At 42.5% G+C, this 23090-nt stretch overlaps 1 protein-coding gene across 1 annotated transcript in view; it reads left to right on the top strand.

Moving 5' to 3' along the window:
• Positions 1-23090, top strand: part of tnr (tenascin R (restrictin, janusin)) — a 325579-nt gene that overhangs the window by 169374 nt on the left and 133115 nt on the right. Inside the window, exons 4-8 of the mRNA XM_079529713.1 lie at positions 1588-1717; positions 8519-8738; positions 9049-9149; positions 11909-12077; positions 14230-14706. Of these exons, the coding sequence (XP_079385839.1) occupies positions 1634-1717; positions 8519-8738; positions 9049-9149; positions 11909-12077; positions 14230-14706 (1051 nt within the window). The 5' untranslated portion in view covers positions 1588-1633. The remainder of the gene's footprint in view (positions 1-1587; positions 1718-8518; positions 8739-9048; positions 9150-11908; positions 12078-14229; positions 14707-23090) is intronic.

Raw genomic sequence — 23090 nt, 5'->3', positions numbered from 1 at the left:
GTTTTGATCATAACGCTGATGTTCTGTGATCATGACTCTTTGTTCATAACTGAAATACATCACTCCCTGGATGTCTCCAATTTTATATATTAGGTAGTTCATAGAGAGAAGACTGCTTAACCCATTTTGACCTGAGATCAGATTCTAAAAATGTCTTCTACATCCTGACAGTTTTCTGAGAAAGCTATGTTTCTATGTCAGTCGTTCAGATCTGCTATTTTTCAATAGCTAAAGCATAACATGATGCAAACACCGAAAGGGGTTCCCGCCCCAAATGGATTAATGTAAAAGTGACAAAACATGATAAGTTAAAATGGCTCCCCTGAAGGCTACAGTATATTCACGGTCCAAGAACTTCTCTCAATCAACCGTTAACATCCACCTGTCACAATTACTCTCCTTAAAAAGATCACCTCATTGCTTCTGTGATGAGCCCAGTACTCAAGGAGATAATATGAGACGAGGTCGTTTAACATAAATGGATTGTGACGTAATCTGGGGTGGATGAACCAGTGGGAGGACAGAAAGAAACGGACAACAATTGGTATGTGAGAGCATTTCAGTGACAAGTGAAACATGGAAAACAAGAGTTTTACAAATACCCAATAGAGAAACATACAGGAGGCGGCATCCACTCATAACCATTTAGACATCAGTCCAATGTCTGTTGCAAGATGAAAATAGCCCCTTACCTAGTCCCACAAAATAATTAAGGACTCAGGGTGAAATTGGTTCCAAATCAGGACACATTGCAAATTCGCCCCAAAATACCTAATAATAGAGTTGGTTTTGAGTTGGAGTGGGAGAACGGAGAGGACAGGCTTGGCCTGGCCTGAATGTGCTATGGAAAGATGACTTGATGCTTGTAACCTGATGTAACTATGGGAGATGCCTCTTGATTGAATAAAGAAGGACTTTGCCTGGGAATCGAGACTCATTTCATGCCATATTAGGAAAATAAGGTTATAATCCACGGACCCCTGTGAAGGAAAGATTCCACACATCTACAGTATCAACACTCACTCTGCACGATATGTTCACATTCTTCCCCCATGGAAAGATCAAATGTTTGGTCTTGCGTGGAGAAATGTGTTCAGAGGTTCTTATAGCCAGTCTCCTAATCCCTGGCAGAGTGATTTTGTCCTATAAGCTAATTACTGTTCTGCATCTCAGGCATTTAAGATGATGATAGGACTGTAGCTGATGCTCCACCATGCATATACATGCACGCACACACACACACGCACGCACGCACACACACATTCACGGCAGTGTCTCAGGGGTAGAGTGGCCGGATGGGAGCCACAAGGTTCCCAGTTTGATCCCAGGCTCCCCCAGAGTTAGTGTCGAAGTGTCCTTGAGCAAGACACTGAACCCCTAATTGCTCCCGATGTGCATGCCTTGCATGGTTTCCTCCGCCATTGATGGGTGAATGTAATGCACATCTACCGTATGTAAAGCCCTTTGGATAAAAGCGCTATATACCATGCACCATTTACCATTTATTTTCACAGTGATCCTAGCACACGTGCAGTTGTATTTATGCATACTTTATCTCTATCTTTTTTCCTTCTCTCTCATTTGCAGGCTCAGTGGTGAGGAGAGGCGAGGTGGTGTGAGGTGCATCCCAGCCATGCCACTGGTAGAGCAGCGCCGCCGGGCCGCCAGGCTTGCCACATGCTGGACGCTGTCTCTGACACTGCTTCTGGCGCTACAGGTAACAACCATTGCATGCCAATGTACAATTATGAATGGACTGTTCATTATTGTTGTCCTTAGTTACACCTTTATTCTGTCACTTTTGGTCCAGGAGCCTCAGAAGTCACTAATTTAGCCCATAGGAATTTGTCCGTGCTCAAAATGATTCATGCTTGCCTCAGGCACGCTAGCAACAACTACATGTTTGATGAAGTGCTATGGTGTACTGGAAATGCATATTTCAAATTCTAGCGAGACATAGTATACCATACATGGGCAACTGGCGGCCCGGGGGCCACATGCGGCCCTCACCTTCACTTAATGTGGCCCTCAGATTATTTTGGAATACTGAAATATTATTATTATTATACATGCAAATATGACCTGCTTTAATTACTTCATTCATAAAGTTAACATAACTATAACTAAATGCATTTGAAATTAAATAAAAAAGGTTACTTTTCAGGATTCCAATTCAAAAATAGCAAAAACATATTCAGGATTTCAATTCAAATATAGCAAAAAATAGCCGATCTACAAGCTCAAAACGCGTCGCAATGCGACGCGTTTTGAGCTTGTAGATCGGCTATTTTTTGCTACGACAGTAATATGCAATGTGGCCCTCTGGAGTGAGTGTGGAAATAGTGGCCCTCACAATCTTCAAAGTTGCCCACTCCTGTAGTATACTATACACTATACAGGTACCCTGCCGTTACAGTAGGATACTTACTGTATGTTCCCTCAGACAACAATACGTTTTAGATCTTTATTTTATTTTGCTATTAGATTCACAATATTGGAACCGTTTAACCTCTGACATTCTATCTGACCTTGTTGTCAGATATGGAAAAGAAAGAAGAGTATTGACAACATTGACATTGGAATACATGCGATAAACTCACAATGTCCTGCTCTGAGGGAAACAGTACACGGTTATCATGTACAACGACTTATTTTAGAACATTTCACGTCCAAATTAATTGTAGTATTAATCCCCAGTAGTCTGCACATGAATTATACTAACATAATTAATCTAGGCTATACACACAGTAAGTAATTCCTTCTGGAAATAACAAACTCATTTGTTCTAAAGGACAATAGTGTTGTTTGTTTTGTCTGTCTGTTTGTTTTCTTACTCTTTGTTCAGGGGAACTAAAATTGCTGACCATGCAAGCATTTTTTTTGTTCAGTTACAGTACACCTGGAAGGTACACGCTGTATTCTGCTGCACTGGTTCTCAACCTGTGGGCCGAGTCCCACTGGTGGGCCCTGGGGGTATAGCAAGTGGGCCCCCAAATAACTGGCAAAAAAACTGAGGTTTTAATGATAATATAACATTAATATTAAAAAGTGGTACCAATAAATAAGTACTCAAAGTACACTAGTTCCATTGATCCATAGTGGAACACAACCGATTGATTGACCATTAAAATAAGCATGCTCTGAAAAGGCATGAGGGGACACGGTGGCACAGTCGGTAGTGCTGTCGCCGCACAGCTAGAAGGTCCTGGGTTCGATTCCCGCTGGGGAAGCTGTGGGCGCTGGGGACGTGTCCTCTCCTCCGCGTCATCAGTGCCCATACCTGAGGCGGGGTTGGTGAAAGGGCCTTTCTGTGTGGAGTTTGCATGTTCTCCCCGTGTCACCTAGGGTAGGTACCCTCACAAAAAACATGCAGTAATCCTGGTCTCTAAACTACCTCCCCCTGGCCAGCCTGATGGAGGGGAAAGGAACTGGTCGGACTAACGTGTTCCTTCCACGCGCTACGCCCGGCCGGTGAAACTCTCCCCTGTCAGGTGAAAAGAAGCAGCTTGGACTACTCATGCATAGAAGGAAGCATGAGGTCAGTCCGCTGCCCCCCCAGGTTGGCAGAGGAAGTGTAGCGCCCAGGATTACATTAGATAATTGACACTGGGTGAAAAAATGGGTTACAAAATCGTGGGATAAAAAGTATAAGAGACAAAAAAAAAGAAAAGGCATGCGACCCACTCATAGAGGACCGGGATTCATTTCAATGGAAGTTGCTCAGTGGCGTTTTGAAGCACCCGGAAGACATTTATAACTCAATGGCTCGAGTGAGCGGAAGTTGAGAGCGCTCTCAAATATGAGGTCAGGGTTGACGCACGTTACGTCCACCTCCATGACCGTGCTGCAGTTCCAGTTTTTGGCCAGTAGGTAGTGGCAGCTTTAACGTTGGACAGCCGTTCTGGAGGCTTCTTGGACCGTTGGACCCACTGACCACTTAACACGCCAGCCATTTTGGTTCAGATGAGTGAGCCCTGATGCAGAAGAGAACATTGAGAACATCTGAGAGCATTAGCATCTTTGCTAAATCCGGTGTATTTACGTTACATTCATATGTCATGTCCATTAATATGCATATGTCCTGTCCTGATTTTAGAAGGCCAAGAAAGCAAACAAGCCGGATTACAAAATACAATAACCTACAATATAAATTCAAGACTAAATGCAAATTACAAATAGCAAACTATGGTACACCTCAAGAGCAATTTGTGCTGCTAAGGTGCCTGGAATTAATGACTGATTTAGTAATATAGTGTATAAGGTATATAATAGTGTATAAGTAGTATAAGGCTATAGCTAATTGCAGAGCATGGGACCACCTTCCAGCTGCTTGCTGCATTTTAAGCATAGCTGAAAAGGTGGTGGAATTTGGAGCCCTCAGCCAGATCAAATACAAACAGAAAAAGTCAGTGATGCTGAAATTATGTACAAAACATTTTGGAGTGACAGAATGTAATTTTAGTTTATACAGCATTCCTTTAGAACACCACTGGATGTGAGGAAACGTGTTCTTCACCTCGGACAGTCACAAATGCACTGGCTGTGATATTCTGGGAAAGGAAAGTTAAGGCAATGGCAATTAAGGCAAGGCAAAACAATTTTCAACAAGGCAGTCTTTTTTGCCCAGCTACTTTATGTGCTGTAGTCTGTACAACTGTATCCAGATGCCACATAGTGTAGGCGAGAGCTATGATGGAAACGTTGTGCAAAGGTTTCAAGGATGTCTTTAAGTGCTTAGCGTAATTATTGTGACTGTCTAACTCTATACATTATGATTATTCCTCTCTCAGGAAAAATCTTCTGCTAGCATTATAGCCTGCCTAGAGTAATTTGCAACTGAAATACATTCCCTGCAAAACTGACCCTTGGAAATTGCATTAAGTTCATTAGTAAATCCAGTGAATGTGTAATCAACCATACTTTAATATCTTAACACAAGGATTGCTTAAAGTGATTACATTGACAAATAGGATTTGAATGTGCAGCTCCACTGGTGCATGGGTGGGTATTATAAGACATAGGCTCCGAACCATAACTGGCTGCCTGAAGCCCACTCCTGTGTCCTACCTGCCAGTCCTTGCTGCCTGAAGCCCACTCCTGTGTCCTACCTGCCAGTCCTTGCTGGCCTCCGACGAGAGGCTTCTACCATCAAGCTAGCAAGGAAAGCCAAAATACACGACTGGCGTATCCTGCACAACACTACAGTGGAAATAGAGCCTCCAAACAGACTCAAGTCCCGCCACCCTTACAACAAGGCGGCACAAGAGATGTTACGTTCCATCCCGGAGGACTCATCCACCAGTGCATGGCTGGCGGAATCTTGAAAGCAGGAGTGGGAGTTTGCTGGGCCCTCCCGTATGCACCACTACATCTGTGACCCGGGTGATGGCGTTGAGGGAGAGGACCTGCCACGCCGGCAGTGGACCCTACTGAACCGCCTGCGCACTGGAGTCGGCTGCTTCAAATCAGCAATGAAGAGGTGGGGCTTGGCGGACAGTGCAGCATGCGAGTGCGGCGAGCCTGAGCACTCTGCCGAGCACATAGTTAACACCTGCCCCCTGTGCAGACCTCCTTCGGAGGCCGGCCTCTTCCACGTGGGACCAGAGACAAGGGCGTGGCTACTCGATACTGAGTTGGACATTTGAGGATGATACACGAAAGAAGAAGAAGATAAGACATAGGCTACTTAAATAACGATGTTCAGGAAAGGCAACATATTGTCCATTTATCAGCGCATTATATCTGTGTTTTGGGACTTTAATGAAAGAAAGACAAAAAGGTTCTAGAGTCTACCTTCACTGGGGTGAAAACACCTACTGTATGTTCAGATGTCAGTCTGTTTTTGAGATGTTCTTTTTTCATTTTCTTTACTTTTTCATTTACTTACTTTACTTTTTATTTGCAGATTTCTATTCACAGTTACAGTACAGGGGTTCATAATGTATAATTTTCAGGCATCAAATTCCAGTCCATTGTAGTGGTGTCATTTTGTTGGGTTCTATATTCAGTCCATTTGTCCCATTTTTCGAGCAATATAGAGTCTCTAGAGGCTCAAGGTTGGATTTGCTGAAAGGATGGCAGAATCCATGCCGCTCGGGCAAATACAACTAAATATTTCTAAAAAATCTGACATTCAAATTCTGAAAGGACCTTAGATTTCAAGGTTTTCAGGTTGTAATGTAGTGCTAGAGAGAGAGAGAGAGAGAGAGAGAGAGAGAGAGAGAGAGTGTACAGTAATGTTTCCCTCCAAGAAGTGCCACTTGAATCAGAATGCATAATATTCATTGCTGATGGATTGTACGTTCATTATACATCCATTATGTTAACTCAGCTGGACCAAGTGCAAATTTCCAGTACTAGACTCTTATTTTATTTATTTGATATTGTTTTATTTGTTATTTCATTCTCATCTCTCTGTACCCTATCACGTGCCTGAATTTCCCCAGTTAGCCTCCGAGGCCAGTTCCTGGCAGGATGTTCATCCGTTAGGATGCTTATCCTTGCTGTGATTGGCTAGTGTCAGTCCATAGTCTGGTGTCCCTGGGAGGGACCATTGCTCTGTGATTATGAAGTAAATAATATTACCGTTGTCCTTGGCTTGCTGCCACCGAGAAATATGATGCTGGTTGACCTAGTAATCCCCCCCCCCCCCCCCCCCCCAACACACGCACGCACGCACGCACGCACGCACGCACGCACGCACGCACGCACGCACGCACGCACGCACGCACGCACGCACGCACGCACGCACGCACACACACACACACACACACACACACACACAAAGTCAGGGTTGAACTCTCAATCTCCCAGGGGGGATAATTAAGGCTATTTAGTTTTATAGACTGTTTATTTTGTAATAGTTACTCAAATGTAATCAATCCAAGGTCACCACGGTTACCAAAGGAGTAATTGGGGATATGTTGACTTTGTTAATAAGGTATGGTGATTAGGCTCCATAGTGAACATGAAGGGAATAGCATACAGTTTTGCATTTAGAATTGTTCAAGCAGAGCTCTATTCAAATGTTAGTCTTGAAACGTATGTTGTCACTGTCTGCCCAAAAGTGGAAGATACACATTTCCTCTTAAATATTGTTGACACAGACATTTTCAATATGAATTGTTGGGTCCCTTGCCAAAAAAGATCTGTATGGAACCCCTGTGCAATATACTGTAGATGGAGACACACACTTAGGCCTCAATTATGAACGTCATATACTGTAGTATGACTAAACCCATGTGGTAATACATAATTTGGCCTCGCTCTGCACCCTTTCGTATTATGGAAGCCTTGTTGAACGCACACACATATGGCATACCACGTTCCTGCATATTTTAGCATTGGGGGAGTGTCCATATGTTAATTATATTCGCTTTGCGCAATTTGCTATTAAGCCCCTTGACCTAAAAACACTCATACCGATTACACCTGGGTCTGACCAGTGACCACCTCTTAATTTTATTTTACACAAGAGCGGCTCTGTGGGCTGCTCTGGAGTGTTGCCATGTCTGTTTATTATAAGCGACTTTGGGCTTCTTTTTGTTTAAAAAATATTCCACAATTGTCACTTTTTTCCAAGATTCCTTTTGAAAATAGCAGATCTACCAGCTCACAATGCATCACATTGCGACGTGTAACATTGTGACATTGTGAGTATTGTCGGTTTAAACATCTATAGTCAAATAACATTCTGCACAGCACATTCTATACATTCATTAAAACTTTGAACTCTGACTGCAGGGGGATATATATTTATAATGATCATTATAACAATGTGCAAGAAAATATTTAAAAAGAAGGAAGAACTTTATATTTGTGGACAAAGGTTCAAGGTTCAAGGCAAGGTTGTCTTTATTTGTCTCCCTTGTATTGGGAGAAATTTATCAGTCACAGCTGCATACAAATAACGTTCACATAAGAAAAGGAAAAACACCATGAAACACCCAACATACAAAACAAAGATATCAAATCAAAATATAATTTGAATGTGGTGTCATAAAATTAATCTTCATATGGCAGACTCACTATCTAGAAAATAAAAACATGGCACTTAATTTAAAATAGGTTGCAGACCCCTGTTATATGCGCTTCTTTTGGGATTATTTTTATAGCAAAGAGAATTGCTATTAAAGCAAAGGGCGCAAAGGGCGCATATCGTATGTGAGATCAGCTGACTGTTAAAGTGAATGGTACGGACATGCTGAATGGGTGGATGGCGGCGACGCCCTAAACACACCCATGACTAATTCAAGGCCGTTTTGCGCACGCCACGGGTGTCGGAAAGTGCATCTTACCGTGCTCATAATTGCAATATGACATTGGCCACGCCTCCATCTATTAAAATCTGTCATATTATATGCCATACTATATGACGTTCATAATTGAGCTCTTAGGGTCTAAGAATTAATGGGAACTTTGCCGTTGCATAAGTCCTATCATTCTGTTAACGAGGAGGACATTGTGAAAAATAGAACACGTTTTGAATGTTTTATTCATTTTTGTACAATTCCTACAGGCGGTTTGCTGCAGCGCCGCCCCGTCAGGAGACAGCACGCTGGTGCGTACCACCCGAGTGAGGAGGCAGGCGATGGATGAGCTCTCCTCCTCATCTGGCCCAGCCAATCAGACGCTGAGGGAGCAGCCCATGGTCTTCAATCATGTGTACAACATAAATGTACCGCTGGAGTCCCTGTGCTCGGTGGACCTGGACTCCTCTTCGCCCCTGCAGGCCTCAGGTGATTGTTACCATGAGAAGTGTTTCCACTGCCCATCCAAGTGAATCCTAATGAGTCTCACTTAGATGTTATCGTTTGTTGACATTGTATCTAGCCTTGTCTTGTCTAGTCCCTCGAGGGTCTGTCCTTGTTTCCCCCTCCGCACCAGATGTACAAGCTCACAACCCCTACTGTATACTATAGCCTATTTTCATCAATCTTTGATGACAAAATATGTCTGAAGAACATTTGATGCGTTCGGCTATTATAACAAGGCCAGCGTAGGGACGCTATAGGCTTGGTAGTGAAAGATCTTTCCTCTCCTCTTAAGGTCCCCGTGCTGAACTGGGCTCCACACCGGCTATGGAGGACCCAACTGGACCAAGTGGACCTACAGAATACACCGAGCAGACGGTGGATGCTGATAGCCAGGTACAGTCGATGCATTTAACTTCTGCTCCATTTGACAGTATTGGTCTGGATATAGAGAGGCACCGGGTGGCACAGGCACAAAGATGAGCTACATCATGGCATTACGATTATAATGAGTAATGATGTTATTTATGCCGTGGTTTAATCCAGCATTGGCTCCCTTATGATGGAGGAGGCAGACAGACTGGTGTGGTGAGGGCTGATGACTATTGATCTGGGACTACAGCTGAAGCTGCTGTGATTTATTTTGTCATTGTAGTATAGACACCTCATACCATGTCCATTTAATTTTACAGGCACCAAGAATCCAAGATATATATATATATATATATGTATGTATGTATGTATATATATATATATATATATATATATATATATATATATATATATATATATACTGTGTAGATATTTAATATATTTCCCCTTTTTACAATTTCGCAATCTAGCCGACGCTATTATCCAGAGCCTTTAAGCAAGGTAATCACATACATCAAATGCAGAGAGATAGTGTAGTTTTAGTTTTCATCTCCCAGTACTTTGATTCATGCTGTGATGTGTACTATTTTTCCCGCACTGTAATAACACAAAGAAAGGAGCCTTGTCATGTACTCTAGGATGAAAATCGAAAGAGAATTGTGTCTGAGTGAAGCAATGTCACTTGATTTTAGGAAAGGGCAATTAAGATACGCTGTCACTGTGAAAAATTCAATCAATTTAAAGCTTCTGCTTCCTTGTAAGCCGAAGGCGAAGGCCAAGCATGGTTGGGTGCATTCACACGAACGCTACAAACGCTTTTAAAGCACTAAGAATGAAGTCAATGGAAAGCCGAGACTTATGGTTTTGTCGCTCTGTGCTACTTTCTCGCTCAGGGCACCGTTGTAGCGTGAGTTGAAAAATGTTCAGCTCATCCCATGAAGTTGCCTGCAGCAGAGGCAATTTGTAGAAGAGTATATTAATTTTCACCGTTTTATGAAAACACTATGATAATAGAGATAAAAAATAAAAAGGAACAAGGTCAGCAACGTTGTGGCCAACCATGTTGCTGTGGATAGAAGGAACTATTTCAATACGTACAGTAGGATATTGTAATCGGTCCGTCTGTCTCAAAAAAGATTTTAGAACGTCAAAATCAAGAACAGATTTCATTTTCATGAAACGTGGGAATGTACAGTAGGTTCAATAGACACCCCTCAAATGTGTTCGCCGTGTCTGAAGGTGAGTGAGATTTTGCAACCATGTCCTGACCACAATAAGGCTTTGGTTTTGTGATTAATTGGTTTTGTGATTCATTTTCTTTCTTTAAGCAGAGAAGCATTCACTTTATTAAGAGTGAAAGGAATTGTATTCTCAAATGGCATAGTGGGCGGACAACACATCAGCAGCTTATCGTGTGCCCTCTGTTGTTGCTCTTCATCCGTCTCATATTTCTATTTCAGGATTGCTCAAACAGTCATCATACAGCATTATAGTGAGACCATCATCTAGTAGTGGTTGTACTGTATTTACTGAAGGACTGGGATCAGTTTCACACATTTAAGGGAGACCTGTGTCTATGCATGCGTGTGATGGTGCACAATTCCAGTATCAATATTTAAAGGAGACTTGTGTGCACGGGCATTTGTGCGGCAGTTTGATGCAGCAGAGATATTTATTTTTTCACTATTTTTTCTTCGGCTTTTGCCTTTATTTTATATTTTTGTATAGAGAGACAGACAGTAGGCTGACAGGAAATGGGGAGAGAGATGGGGGGGGTGACATGCAGTAAAGGCCGTCGGGATCGGGAGTCGAACCCGCGGCACACTGCCAGACTCGGACTACCGGCCAAGGTGCCTGGACCGCTGAGCCACGGCCCAGAGCAGAGATATTTCTGTCCACTCATCGACATTGTCCAAGGAATTGTTTACGCCCCATTTGATAGGTTAATTTGTCTCGTTATGACAGCTGACGCTACATACCGTCAGGGACTACTCCAGGGGGGCAAGGGGGGGCTTTAGCCCACTCTGGTGGAGGCTTAGCCCCCCCCCCCCCCCCCCCCCCCCCGCCCTCCCCCTCAAAACAAGCTCAATTGACTGACTTCTATGTAAACCAAGATTCTCACCCCCAGTCACAATTTTCTGGAGCCGTCGCTGCATACCGTATGAGGACACTTTTGTGCGCGATTTTGTGGCCAGTTGGATGAGTTCACTCACTCTCTGGCTGTCAGGAACCAGTGTAATGTGCTATACAGTTAAGTAGTGCAGGGCTAGGATCATTGGGCAAGCGTGCCAGCCCACCAATTCTGTGTTACCCAACATCTGCTTCGTAGCGGGAATATTAATAACATCAACATACAACATTCGGTGCAATGAAAAGGCAATTAAGTTAACGATTAAGTTCTTGAACTGAACGCCACATTGCGATTTTTGCGGCTTCATTAATCACATGAACCCGAGGGTCCCTATTCTGGGCACGTCATGAAAGGTACATTTACCGGACAAAACGAACATTCATCAGAAATTAAATTATCAATATACAGTGTAGAAGGAAACAGAAGGGGGCCGAGGATAGACTTTTGGGGGACCCTCGTCAACAACGTATAGGCTTTAAGTGGTTAATGGACCGCACACCTAGTAATTACAGATTGAACAAGAGTCTATGCAGACCGTAGACTCCCCACAGTATGCTCCTACAGCATGCACCTTTCACATGGCTACTGAATGGCACCGCAGGGATCAATGAAGGCTAACCTCATCTAAATAAAGTGTTGTTCTCCATGCTAGGTAACGTTCACACACCGCATCAACATCCCCAAAGCAGCATGCGGCTGCCCGGCGGCCAACTCTGTTCAGCAGCTGGCCACCAGGATAGAGATGCTTGAGAGAGAGGTTTCCTTCCTTAGAGCCCAGTGTGGAACTGGATCTGGATGCTGTGGGGAAAGCTCTGTAATGGGTGAGTACATTGTACACATGGCACGCACGCATGCACGCAGGCATGCATGCACGCACGGTGTGTGCAGGTACGCATGTGCACACACAAAACCAGAGAGCCAAAACGATTTGTGTAACAGTTAAATAAAAAAATCTAACTAGAAGAAATTGGCTGGCTTTAGAGAGGAGCAGTTAACAATGTTCCAGTCCTGTAAAGTGGGCTGGCATGAAACATGAAGCTATTGAATATCCTCCGGAAATACTTTAGCAAAAGGAATTGGTAAGATCAATGGAATGGACTTTAATTTAAAGGGATATTTCACTTTCAAAAAGACTTTTGGTAATTTTATTGTCTACTCAGACTTATGTGAACACCGCTACCCGGCCCCTTCCTACATAATTATACAAACCCATTGTAATTTCAAACTCCATTTTAACCATGATAGATTCATCGAAAATACCCAACCTTTTTAATACGTGAGGGGCCGTGGTTTTTCATTTACTGTTTTTATTTATTTTTTGAGTGGTGCAACCACTCCCTTACGGAGCTATGTGTGTGGGTGGGTGCCTGTCTGGCTGTCTGGCTGGGTCTGAGCACGAAAACAGCATGGTTGTTTTTCACCACCTGTGTGCAACCTAACACACACACACAAACACACACATATTAACTGTATATGATGATTTCGGGTGTGCCAGTACAGTACAGTAGAGGGTACAGTAGAGTCATTTCTCAACCATTTCGGATGCGGGGCGGCACGCTGGAACCGGCCCAGCCCCCTGGTCGCAATCCTGGGGGTCTGGATGTTCCGGGGACCCCCACATGGTAACTCTGTCGGACTCACCGGAACTAGGCCGGCACCCTGGGTGCATTCCTGTGGTTCTCTTCCGGCCTCCTCCTGGAGGAGGATCTTTTCCAATAGAATTATTAATTATTAAAAATAAATAAGAACAGTCAACGAAAAAACCATGGCCCACTCACATATTGGAAGGACACTATCAGTCACCAGAAAAAAAGGTTGGGAGTTTTTGATAAATCTATCATGGTTATAATGGATTTGGAAGTTATAATGGGTCTGTATAGGAAGGGGCCGGGGTAGCTAAAAAATGAATATCAAACATCTAAATACTGAATGAAGTAACTTAAAAACGTGAAAAAAAAAGTGAAATGTCCCATTAAGTAGGCACAAAATACATCTTAGGTTCCAAAGAACAGGCAGACACGAAACCGGGGTTAGGCCATGTCCGAATTGTTTTAGGTAGGTGAGACAGTATCAGAATATTGATGCTGGAGAGATTTCTCCAGGCTCTGTCTGGATCTGATCTGATCTGAGTGCTTAGGGGAGACAGGAGCTATGGCTTATTGTTTGGTTCAGTATTCAATGCTGTCCTTCTAATTAGAGCATAATGTCTAGGATAGAACCCGGGTTATGGTCAAAGGCCTCCTCTAATGACACCATTTAAATATTTATACTTCTCTTAAAGCAATTCAAGCATGTGCTTGTGTCTGGCAGCCATGATCCTGATAGAAATGTGGACCAGGTGGGCGCGCACTGATGAAAATGTGTTATTCATGTTTTTGCCTTGATTTAGTGAAACACACAACAAGCCGTTCAGCAGCTGTTCATATGTTCCCCCACTGTGAAAAGAGCTTACGGTAACTGTATCTCATACTGTACATGTACTGTATGAGATATAAAGTGAGTTTTGTTGTATACTACTGTAGCATTCATATAAATTTAAGCTCTGCTATTTGTCAAAGTTCAATTAGAAGAATTTGTGGAAACCTGGAATTGTATGGAAACTTCAAACTAGTGTATATTATGTTAAGCTCTGCTATTTGTCAAAGTTCAATTAGAAGAATTTGTGGAAACCTGGAATTGTATGGAAACTTCAAACTAGTGTATATTATGTTAAACACAATGCTGTCTGCATATTTAATTGTTGTTTCATTGATAAGAGAGGCCAGACCTCATTTCACCACTGAATGTTAAGTGTTAATCATTACGTCTGGGTTTATAGCGATTTTTCACTTACCTTTGAAAAATCACATAATATTTTGCGGCGCTCCATTCCGTGCACGAGTGCTCTCAAATGATGCGCATGGATGTTGTAGAATCGGAAAAAAATTAGTTGATTGGTACCCAATAATGTGCAACCTCTTCCTTGCTTCCCAGGCCGCCTAGACTTTGTCCCCGGATGCGGCGGACATGGCAGCTTCAGTTTTGACCTGTGCGGCTGTATCTGCGAGGAGGGCTGGGCCGGCAAGAACTGCTCAGAGCCACGCTGCCCGGACGACTGCTCTGGCCAGGGCATCTGCGTGGAGGGCGAGTGTGTGTGCGACCGGGACTTTGGCGGCGACAACTGCTCAGAGCCCCGCTGCCCCATGGACTGTTCGGGCCGAGGGCTCTGCATCGATGGGGAGTGCGTGTGCGAGGAGTCCTTCACCGGCGAGGACTGCATGGTCGGGAGATGTCTCAATGACTGCTCGGACCAGGGGCTGTGCATCAACGGAACCTGCCATTGCAGGCCTGGGTACATTGGAGAAGACTGTTCACTGGTCTATTGCGCCAACAACTGCAGCCGGAAGGGCGTCTGCAAGGATGGATTCTGCGTCTGCCAGGAAGGCTCCTCTGGGGATGACTGCAACTCTGGTAGGTTGTTATTTACACATCCTCCTTTTTTTAAACCACTTAATTTTGAGTTTATCTTAGAGACACTAGGACACTACCCGTTGGATACGCATGGTGAGACAGAGACAGAGAGAGAAAGTAAAAGGCGAGGAAGTCAGGCGAGTCTGATCCAGAAACGTCTCTGCTTCATGAACAGATAATTTACAACTAATAATTAAAGTAAAAGTTAGCTACTAAGGCAAGAAAAGGAGGCATCATTACCGTAGGTTATTGTTCATTTAGATTACTATATGAAACTATTTTCCTGTGACTGATTATGTCCCAGCCACTTAAAGCTTAGAACTCTCATTGACTAATGGTTTGCCTCCTGCCGGGAATAAAATATTATGCCAAAGAGTACAGGATGGAAGAGAGGTTCCCTTAATTTTGAGGAAGATTTAGACAAAACCACACATTTAGCTAAAAGCCATATACTTTGTTGTTAAGATAAGCAATAATGTGTCCTTCCAGCCATTCCCAACAGCCTATTAAATTAGGAAGTTACAAGATAAATGATATTAGTAAATGGCACAGCCACCCTTATACTGTATCTTGACATCAACATTAACATTAAAAGTTTGTTTGGGCTAATGTTTAGTTCTGTTATTATACCACAAAAAGGATGAGAACAAAGACTTTAGTTTGAACAAAGGGTCAAGTGTCGAACGATGCATCGCAACTGATGAATGCTGACATTCTTCTGTTTTGATTAACTCTTCTGAGCCGTGCACCCGGTTCAGTTAGACTTCAGCTCAGGATGAACCATTTATTGCAATGATATTGTATTCAGTTTGGCAGTGTAATGCTGCTGCTGTGATATTACAGATTACCTTCGTAAGCATGACACAGAATCTGAGATCACAAAACTCCCAGAAGCAGAGCATAAGATACGGAGTTATGCATCAATATTGTAACCCTTCAAGGGTGTAAATTATTATACAGTACACAGAACATACAATTCACATAAACAAACATTATTGAGCACTTTTATCTTAAATCCCTTTAAGATACACAGATATAACCTACCATACACAGAATTATACATTTACTTAAATGGAGGAGGAGGCTGGGGAGGTGGAGGGAGTTTGAAAACAAACAGCAGCAGGAATGGAGCTCTGTCCAATGCTGAACTTGACATCTGAACAGAGATCTGCTTAAATAGACCCCCTAAGATTGTGGGCGTATTTGGAAGCTTGGGAAGGAGCTGAGTGAGTTGAACGCTGAATGGATGAATGAATGAATGAACGAACGAACGAACGAACAAACGAACGAACGAACGAACGAATGAATGAATTAATGCGGGGGTATGGGGAGAGTGAGCTGATAGTTTTCTCCTCCTGTCTTCCGTGTCTACCTGAAATATCGCTACGCTGGATTAAATAGAGTAGTTGTGACTGAGTTGTGCTTGCATTCTGTCAAGTTTAAAAGTGAACATTTAACACTTTTCTCATTATTTGCTCATGCAGTTGCTCTGCTATTCTATAGTTGCTGACTGTACACAATATGAGTTGAGACCCAGGTTTAGGCCACATGAGTAGTGCCTGGGTGTTTAATCGTGTGCATCATGACTTTGCTTTGCATGCTTGTTTAACTTACCTTTAAACATATGCAAGTGCACAATGGCAAAAAAACGTCATATTTATAAAACAATTTCCCTCCCTTTCATCATTTCTGTGCTGAAAGATGTGGAACCTCGTCTGTGTAATTTCGATTAATGCTAGACAGTCCTTTCCACAGCTGCATTTTCAAGTTAATGTTATGCATTAGAGCTGGTGGCACAGTCTGCACTTGGCTCCCACGGGACGCACCGTGCACCATCATCGGGCTAAAACTCAAGACTGGTAATATATTTCCCAGCTAATGGTGGCTCTCTCCCTGCGGTAGCAGCTGGGTCCACGTAGGCCTTGGCCTCTGTGAGAACAGGAGACACAAGCCGTATGCTGTTTGTACTGTACTTTATGTGCAGCCGTGAGAAACACACCCCTCTGTGCTTTGAATGGTAGCAGTGGTGGACGTGTAACTAGCTGAAGGGTGGATTTGTCAAAATTCACTCCTTGTCAGAGGAGAACATTAGCCACGGCTAAAGCAGTTTCTGAGCCATGTTAGCTACCTCTCCATTTCGCAGAAATCAGACCCTAATGAGGTTCAGAGAAATGTGCGGATAAAGGAACACAAATTATATTACTGTCTGGGGGTGAAAGACCTCTCCTCTGCCTCTTCATTTTATGTCTATGCTGAGGCTGAAATGTCTTTTCAATTAGAGGCAAACATAGGCAGTGTGGGAGAGAGAGTGATATATTTTATAAAAATGAAGCAGTTCAATAATCAGAGGCTCGTTGGATGGCAAGAATAAATGTCTTCTATTATCACGGGGCTACAGTATCAATTACAGTGGCCTATTTTCTGATGCTGTAAAAAAATAAAATAAATGAAAAATAAATGAGGCTGATGAATTTAAATGAGATGTTTCATCCGCAATACTGTATATCCACACACTATGCATAAGCAAATGGAACGCCTGCTGTGCCGAGAATCACTGTTATTTGATCTTCACAGGCGAAGGCACCATTGCTCTGACGTGCAAGGGCGGTGCTACTCAGACCTAGCAGCGCCTATGAAAGTCTCATTTTGACATTGACGTATTATATGTGACTATTCAGAGAAATGACATTTACATCTCTCTCTCTCTCTCTCTCTCTCTCTCTCATCTCTCTCTCTCTCTCATGTCATTATGGTTCTGGGTTCGAGGATGATGATTCAAGTTTCTTTATTAGGAAAAGACCCCTTGAGATGAAACCATCTCGTTTTCGAGGGGCTCCCAACACAGATACATGTCACAACATTATTGTACATGTAAACAGTAAAACAAAACAAATTACATACACCTAACATGGACAGGACAAAACACTAAACATAGCAAACCTTGAAAACCCTACAACCTCATTGCGGCATTGAATCCAATAATATACTGTAGCACATTATGAAATATACTATGATCCTAGGATCCAGTTTGACAGAGCTTGGCTGCATATTCACAGTACAACGTAGAAGTTTGACACTGTCCCCAATAGAATGCCCGGTTCATTCCTGTTTTGTTGTGATTGAGTTTGCTGCCACATCTTTATTTCATTTTTTTTCTTGTGTTTTATTTTATTGTTTATGGAGGCATGGGCAATAATTCAGAGGTGTCAAACCAGTAGCCGGACGTGGCCTATTTTCGGTCTGTGTGCATGTCACTCACAGGGATAATTACAACATGGACAGGTACAAGAAAAAATATCACAGCTGTAAAGTGAGATGCAGAATTCTTTACACGTCTTCACTCAGTTCGAGACAGAATTGTTACTCTTTCGATTGCCGCTTGCTGTCAACACAACATCAGATGTGCCGAGGGGAACTCTATATCGATGATCAGTCTAACTCGGCTTTAAAAATGACATTTACGACTGGGTAGGCTATAGATAGAGCCATTCTATCAATACCTGGGACTGACACACGTCAATATGACAGACTTTGCCTCAAAGTGAACAGGCTTTCTCAAAACGAACATTAACACATCCAAACTGTGCTAGCTTGCAGCAGACACATGCACGGGCACATCATTGACATTATGAAACTTGGTCCCTGACCCTGCATGATGTTGACAGGTTGATTAGAGCCTAGAAATATCAGGTGTCTGGAAGCAGCAAGTGAAAATGAAGAAGAATACTGATCATAAAAGTGCTTGCCAGGAAATGTTCTTTTAAAAAAAATGGTTTATTTATGTAAAGGGTGGTGTAAGCAAAACAATCTTAACCAATAGCATGTTTCTTCCATCTCTCTTCATATCTTTCTTTTGATAGACAGACAGACAGTGTTCCACTTCCAAAATTGCCGTATTGTCGAGTAGTAATTGGGAATCTTATCTCAGCTGTCTGTCTTGCTGTCTATCTGTCTTAATAAGCAGAATAACCTTTAGAAAACAATTCTGTCAAGCTGTCTGTGTATGGCCTACATCCAAGATTGTTCATCTTGTCACTTTCCTTGCAAAGAGCTTGATGGCATGCGACGTGCCGATATTCTCATATGCACACAAAGGTGCAAAATGTGCAAAAACAACAACACATAAAGAAACACATGCAAAAGCTAATGCAAAGTGACAGCTCTTTCTCAGACAGAGAACACATGTGCCCTCCAGTTTCAACTGTGCAAGGGCCAATAATGTTGAAATAAATCACAAAAAGGCTACTGTAGATACAGTCTCCCACTACTAGTCCCTCTCCTTGTTTGCTCATGTCTTGCATGTCCATCCTTTGTTTGCCCTTGGTTTCCTGTCTCTCTACACCATCCTGCTTTTTCTGACAAAATCACCAGGATGGCCATAACCATTCAGCTGCACTGAATAGAAATGGCCTATTATTTAAAACAAATACAATTTCTTTCCCCTTACAGCATCTTTGTTATAGGCTGTATGCACAAATATATTGATTGAGATACTCCCACCGGCTATAGTTGTCTACTTGTCTTCCTCTAACGCAGGCCGTGAGAAACCATATCCGCCGGCCCCTCGGCTCCTATATTCCGCTTCCATGTCCGACCCCCACAGATGTGCTTAGTTCACACAAACACAGACTAATTGAGTTTTCATGCATAAATGTGAAGAATATCGCACATATAACAAGCCCGCGAACAGCAGTGTGGTGAAGCGTTGAGGTGTTGCAATGTTATGAGCTGTAATGTGCACTCGGGTGGCTGAGGTGCTGTTAGATGTTGATGACTGGGGGAAACCATGCCAGAGAAAAAAACAACAAGGTTATTTAAAGGAGCATTCAGTGATTTGGGTGATTTGGAAAACCACCCAGTCCGCCCTGGTAACAAAATGTGCACATGCACGCTCTACAGTGGGGGGAAGTGCAACAGGCCAACAGCATGTGCACCAAGGCCCGCCCCCACTCGATCATGATTGGAGGAAGGCCCCTCTCATCCTGATTGGATGGAGGCTTTGCCACCCGCCACCAAAACTGAAACTAGGGTTTTTTGACCCCAGGGGCTCACTGGGGACAGGGAGGAACTCCTTATATGGTCAGCACACTCTATAGTAGGGAGGATTATCCAGAAAAAAAGAAAAGATAAGTGATATTTGAATTAAGTCAAATCACTGAATATACCTTTAAAGTATCAAGTCCACAATCTGCCTTTTAACACCCCAATCGCCCAGGACGAAGTTCACCGTCCTTTCAATTAGTAACACCCAGCGCCCAGGACGAAGTTTTATCCAAAAGACGAAGATTATTGATATCATAGATAACCGATCGCATCGCTATACAGCCTAGGAGCGCCTGTTGCGCAATACTCGATGTTGCGTAACAGTCCGACGTCATCGAAAATGTCCCTCCCCTGTTTAGCCGACGAGACCAAAAATCTTAAAACGTTAATAACTCTTGATCTAAATCATCCCGTCCAATTCTAAGAAACGATCATGTGTTAGACGGCCCATCGCGGTCCCGTCGCTAGTCGCGTTAGATTTAATCATACCTCCCGTTGAGTGTTTTGGCTACATTTAGCTGCTATGTACATCCACATCCGCGATAACATCCGGTCCGTCGGTAAAAGTGCTCCGCTGCTATAAATTGCTGGGCGCTATGATTTAATGGATTAAATAACCCTGGGCAATCGGAGTGTTAAGCAAACACGATATGCTACATACTATGTAAACAAGGTTTAGTTTTTTGTATAAGATTTATTATACCCCATTGTTCAAAATGTTTTATCGTCAAATTAAATTTATCTCCAGCTCATTTTGGTCAATTAGTTAAGTAAATTGAGAGTGAAATTGGATTCAGCAGAGATTCAGCGTTTCTACAAGCCTGATTCATGATGTTTGTCACTTGACACTTTTCAAAACCAGCAGACCTACAAGATCACAACGTGTCTGAACTCGTGAACTCGTACCATGGACGAATTATGGTTTGTGCCAAGTGTGCACGTGCACGTGCACAGAGGCCCTGAGTCAATGAGGGCCCTTGGATCCAGAATGTCCTCAAAGTCACACAACAAGCTTTGAACTGAGCAGATTGGACTTTCCGTTCCAGAGATAATGGCAAAATGTGTTGAAAACGGCCACTTTAGCCAATTTTCTCCATTGTTGCCCGTTCTTCTTTAATAACACAGGCTAGGAATGTTGGACAGCGACAAACTAGATAGCTGAGTAAAGTTCACTTTGAGCTGCATCCAATACATCGACTCCAATTCTGGTCTGCCTTACCGTTAGGCTGCTAGGGGCAGTTGAAAAACCTGTGCCGAACCGGGGAATAAAAAGAAAAGAAAAGACATGTTGGGGGGGTCGTACAGGTCTGCTATTTTGGGGTGTGCAACGCCACCGTCCTGGGACAGAGCCTGGATTAGTATTCAGATTTACCTCTGAGCCTCCAGGTTCAGCGGATATCGGCAGATGGATCATCTACAGTATGATGGCATACTGATTAGAACTAATGAGAGCTTATAAAACCGCAGGCGAGATTCCTGAATAACCTTCAGCAAGTTGCCCCGTTAGAATGAGAATCAGTGGGGTGGCTGGTGGTGGCTCAGCCAGTCGCTGCTCAGACCATAATGTGACTCTTTTTGATACAGAGACATGTCGTGTCATGGCGGCAAAGTTCTGTTCAGGAGAGGAGAAAAAACTAATTTCTTATTTATTTTGTATCCAAAATGAGATAATAGCACAGGCAGACTCTTCACATACTCGACATGTAAATATGAAATAAAATGAATGCTTAAACATAGCTAGGTGTAATGTTAGAGACCACAGAAGTGAACCTTTCAGGCCTGTTTTCTCAATTGGCTGTTTTCTGCAAGACATTACTCTATAAGCCATATCTCCAAAGCTGGTGGTTTAAACTGAACAACCAATATGCCAATTTGAAGCTATGATTCCCTACTTTCATATGACATGATAAAACTAAATTAAAAAAAATTCAATGACTTAGCCTCGGTCAGAAACTGTCACATATGCTCCTCGTAAGCTGAGTTTGAATCTGACTCCCGTCATGTCTTGCATGTCCATCCTTTGTTTGCGCTTTGGTTTCCTGTCTCTCTGCATTCTCCTGCTTTTTCTGACAAAAGCACCAGGACAGCCATAACCATTCTGAAGAATAAATCATAATAACATGCAGAAACATCTGAATCAATATAACTGAGTTCCCAGAAGTTTTACTTTTCGCCACTAGGGGGGCGAGAAAATTTCAGACCTAACCTTGTATGCCTAAAATCATTACTGGCAAAAAGAAAAGAAAAGAAAATAATGTAAGCGCCCTCGATGATAAAGAATGAAAGTGGATGGTCTCAACGGGTGTTTTTATTTTTCCTTTTGCAGCATGGATCGAACACCGTGAAAACTATGAAAATAGAAAATAAATACTCTTACAAACATTTCATAGTTCATACAACAATAAAAGTAGTGCATTTAAATCAATCACCTAATAGGCTACAATTCAACAATAAAATAGTTAATTTATAGTTGATTATAATTCAGTGATTCAGTAGAACATTTCAATAAACAAGAATAAATGCATCATGCCAAACCAAAACAATCAAACCAAAATACAATTAAGCCCAACGTAAATCATGAAAGAGAACCAAAACAAAACAAAGAAACAATATGTACCTCACTCCGCCATAATCGAGGGGCTAAGGGTTAGGTAGAAAGCCACCTTAGACTTCAAACATCACCAAACGATTAAGGGATAATTAGATGCAGGTATTTGGCACATCGGTCACTGTCCCAGCAAAGCAGACACTGTGGACAATATGGACAGGTTCACTTAACGGTCGACCAACGCTACACATCATCTAGCAGGTTTTCAACATTACACAATTAGTATGAACATGAATGCTGCAAACAAAATAAAACATACCGTCTGGCGCTGCTACTTTCAAACATACACTGCTCTCTCCCCTGTCACTGTGTCACTGTTTGTGTGTGAATGATCAGGTGAGTGAAGTGAACAGACTTATGTGCGTGTCGATGCGGTGACAGGAAGTTCCAAAGTAAAAGGGGAACCAAATTACAGGAAATGTCAAATTAAAGGTTAACCACATAAGTAACGAAAATAACAATTAAAGTTAAGTTAAACACTAAGTGTCACGGGCAGTTACAAATAACATGTGTTCTAATGGATCTGTTCAAAAATGTATTACTTTTTACTTACTTTAATACTTTTCATTGGTGCAGTATTTACAGTGAAAACATATATATATATATTTGGTCCCTTGTCGATTGCGGTTTCCCACTGACAAAATAAAACATACCATTCATTTTAATGGTATGTTTATCATAGTCAGAATATCAAAAATCCCGAAAATCGCATTTATATAAAAGATACAAATTC

This window comes from Electrona antarctica (genome assembly GCF_951216825.1).
Source record: "Electrona antarctica genome assembly, chromosome: 19".
Classification (NCBI taxonomy): domain Eukaryota; kingdom Metazoa; phylum Chordata; class Actinopteri; order Myctophiformes; family Myctophidae; genus Electrona; species Electrona antarctica.
This window is presented reverse-complemented; position numbering and strand designations above follow the sequence as displayed.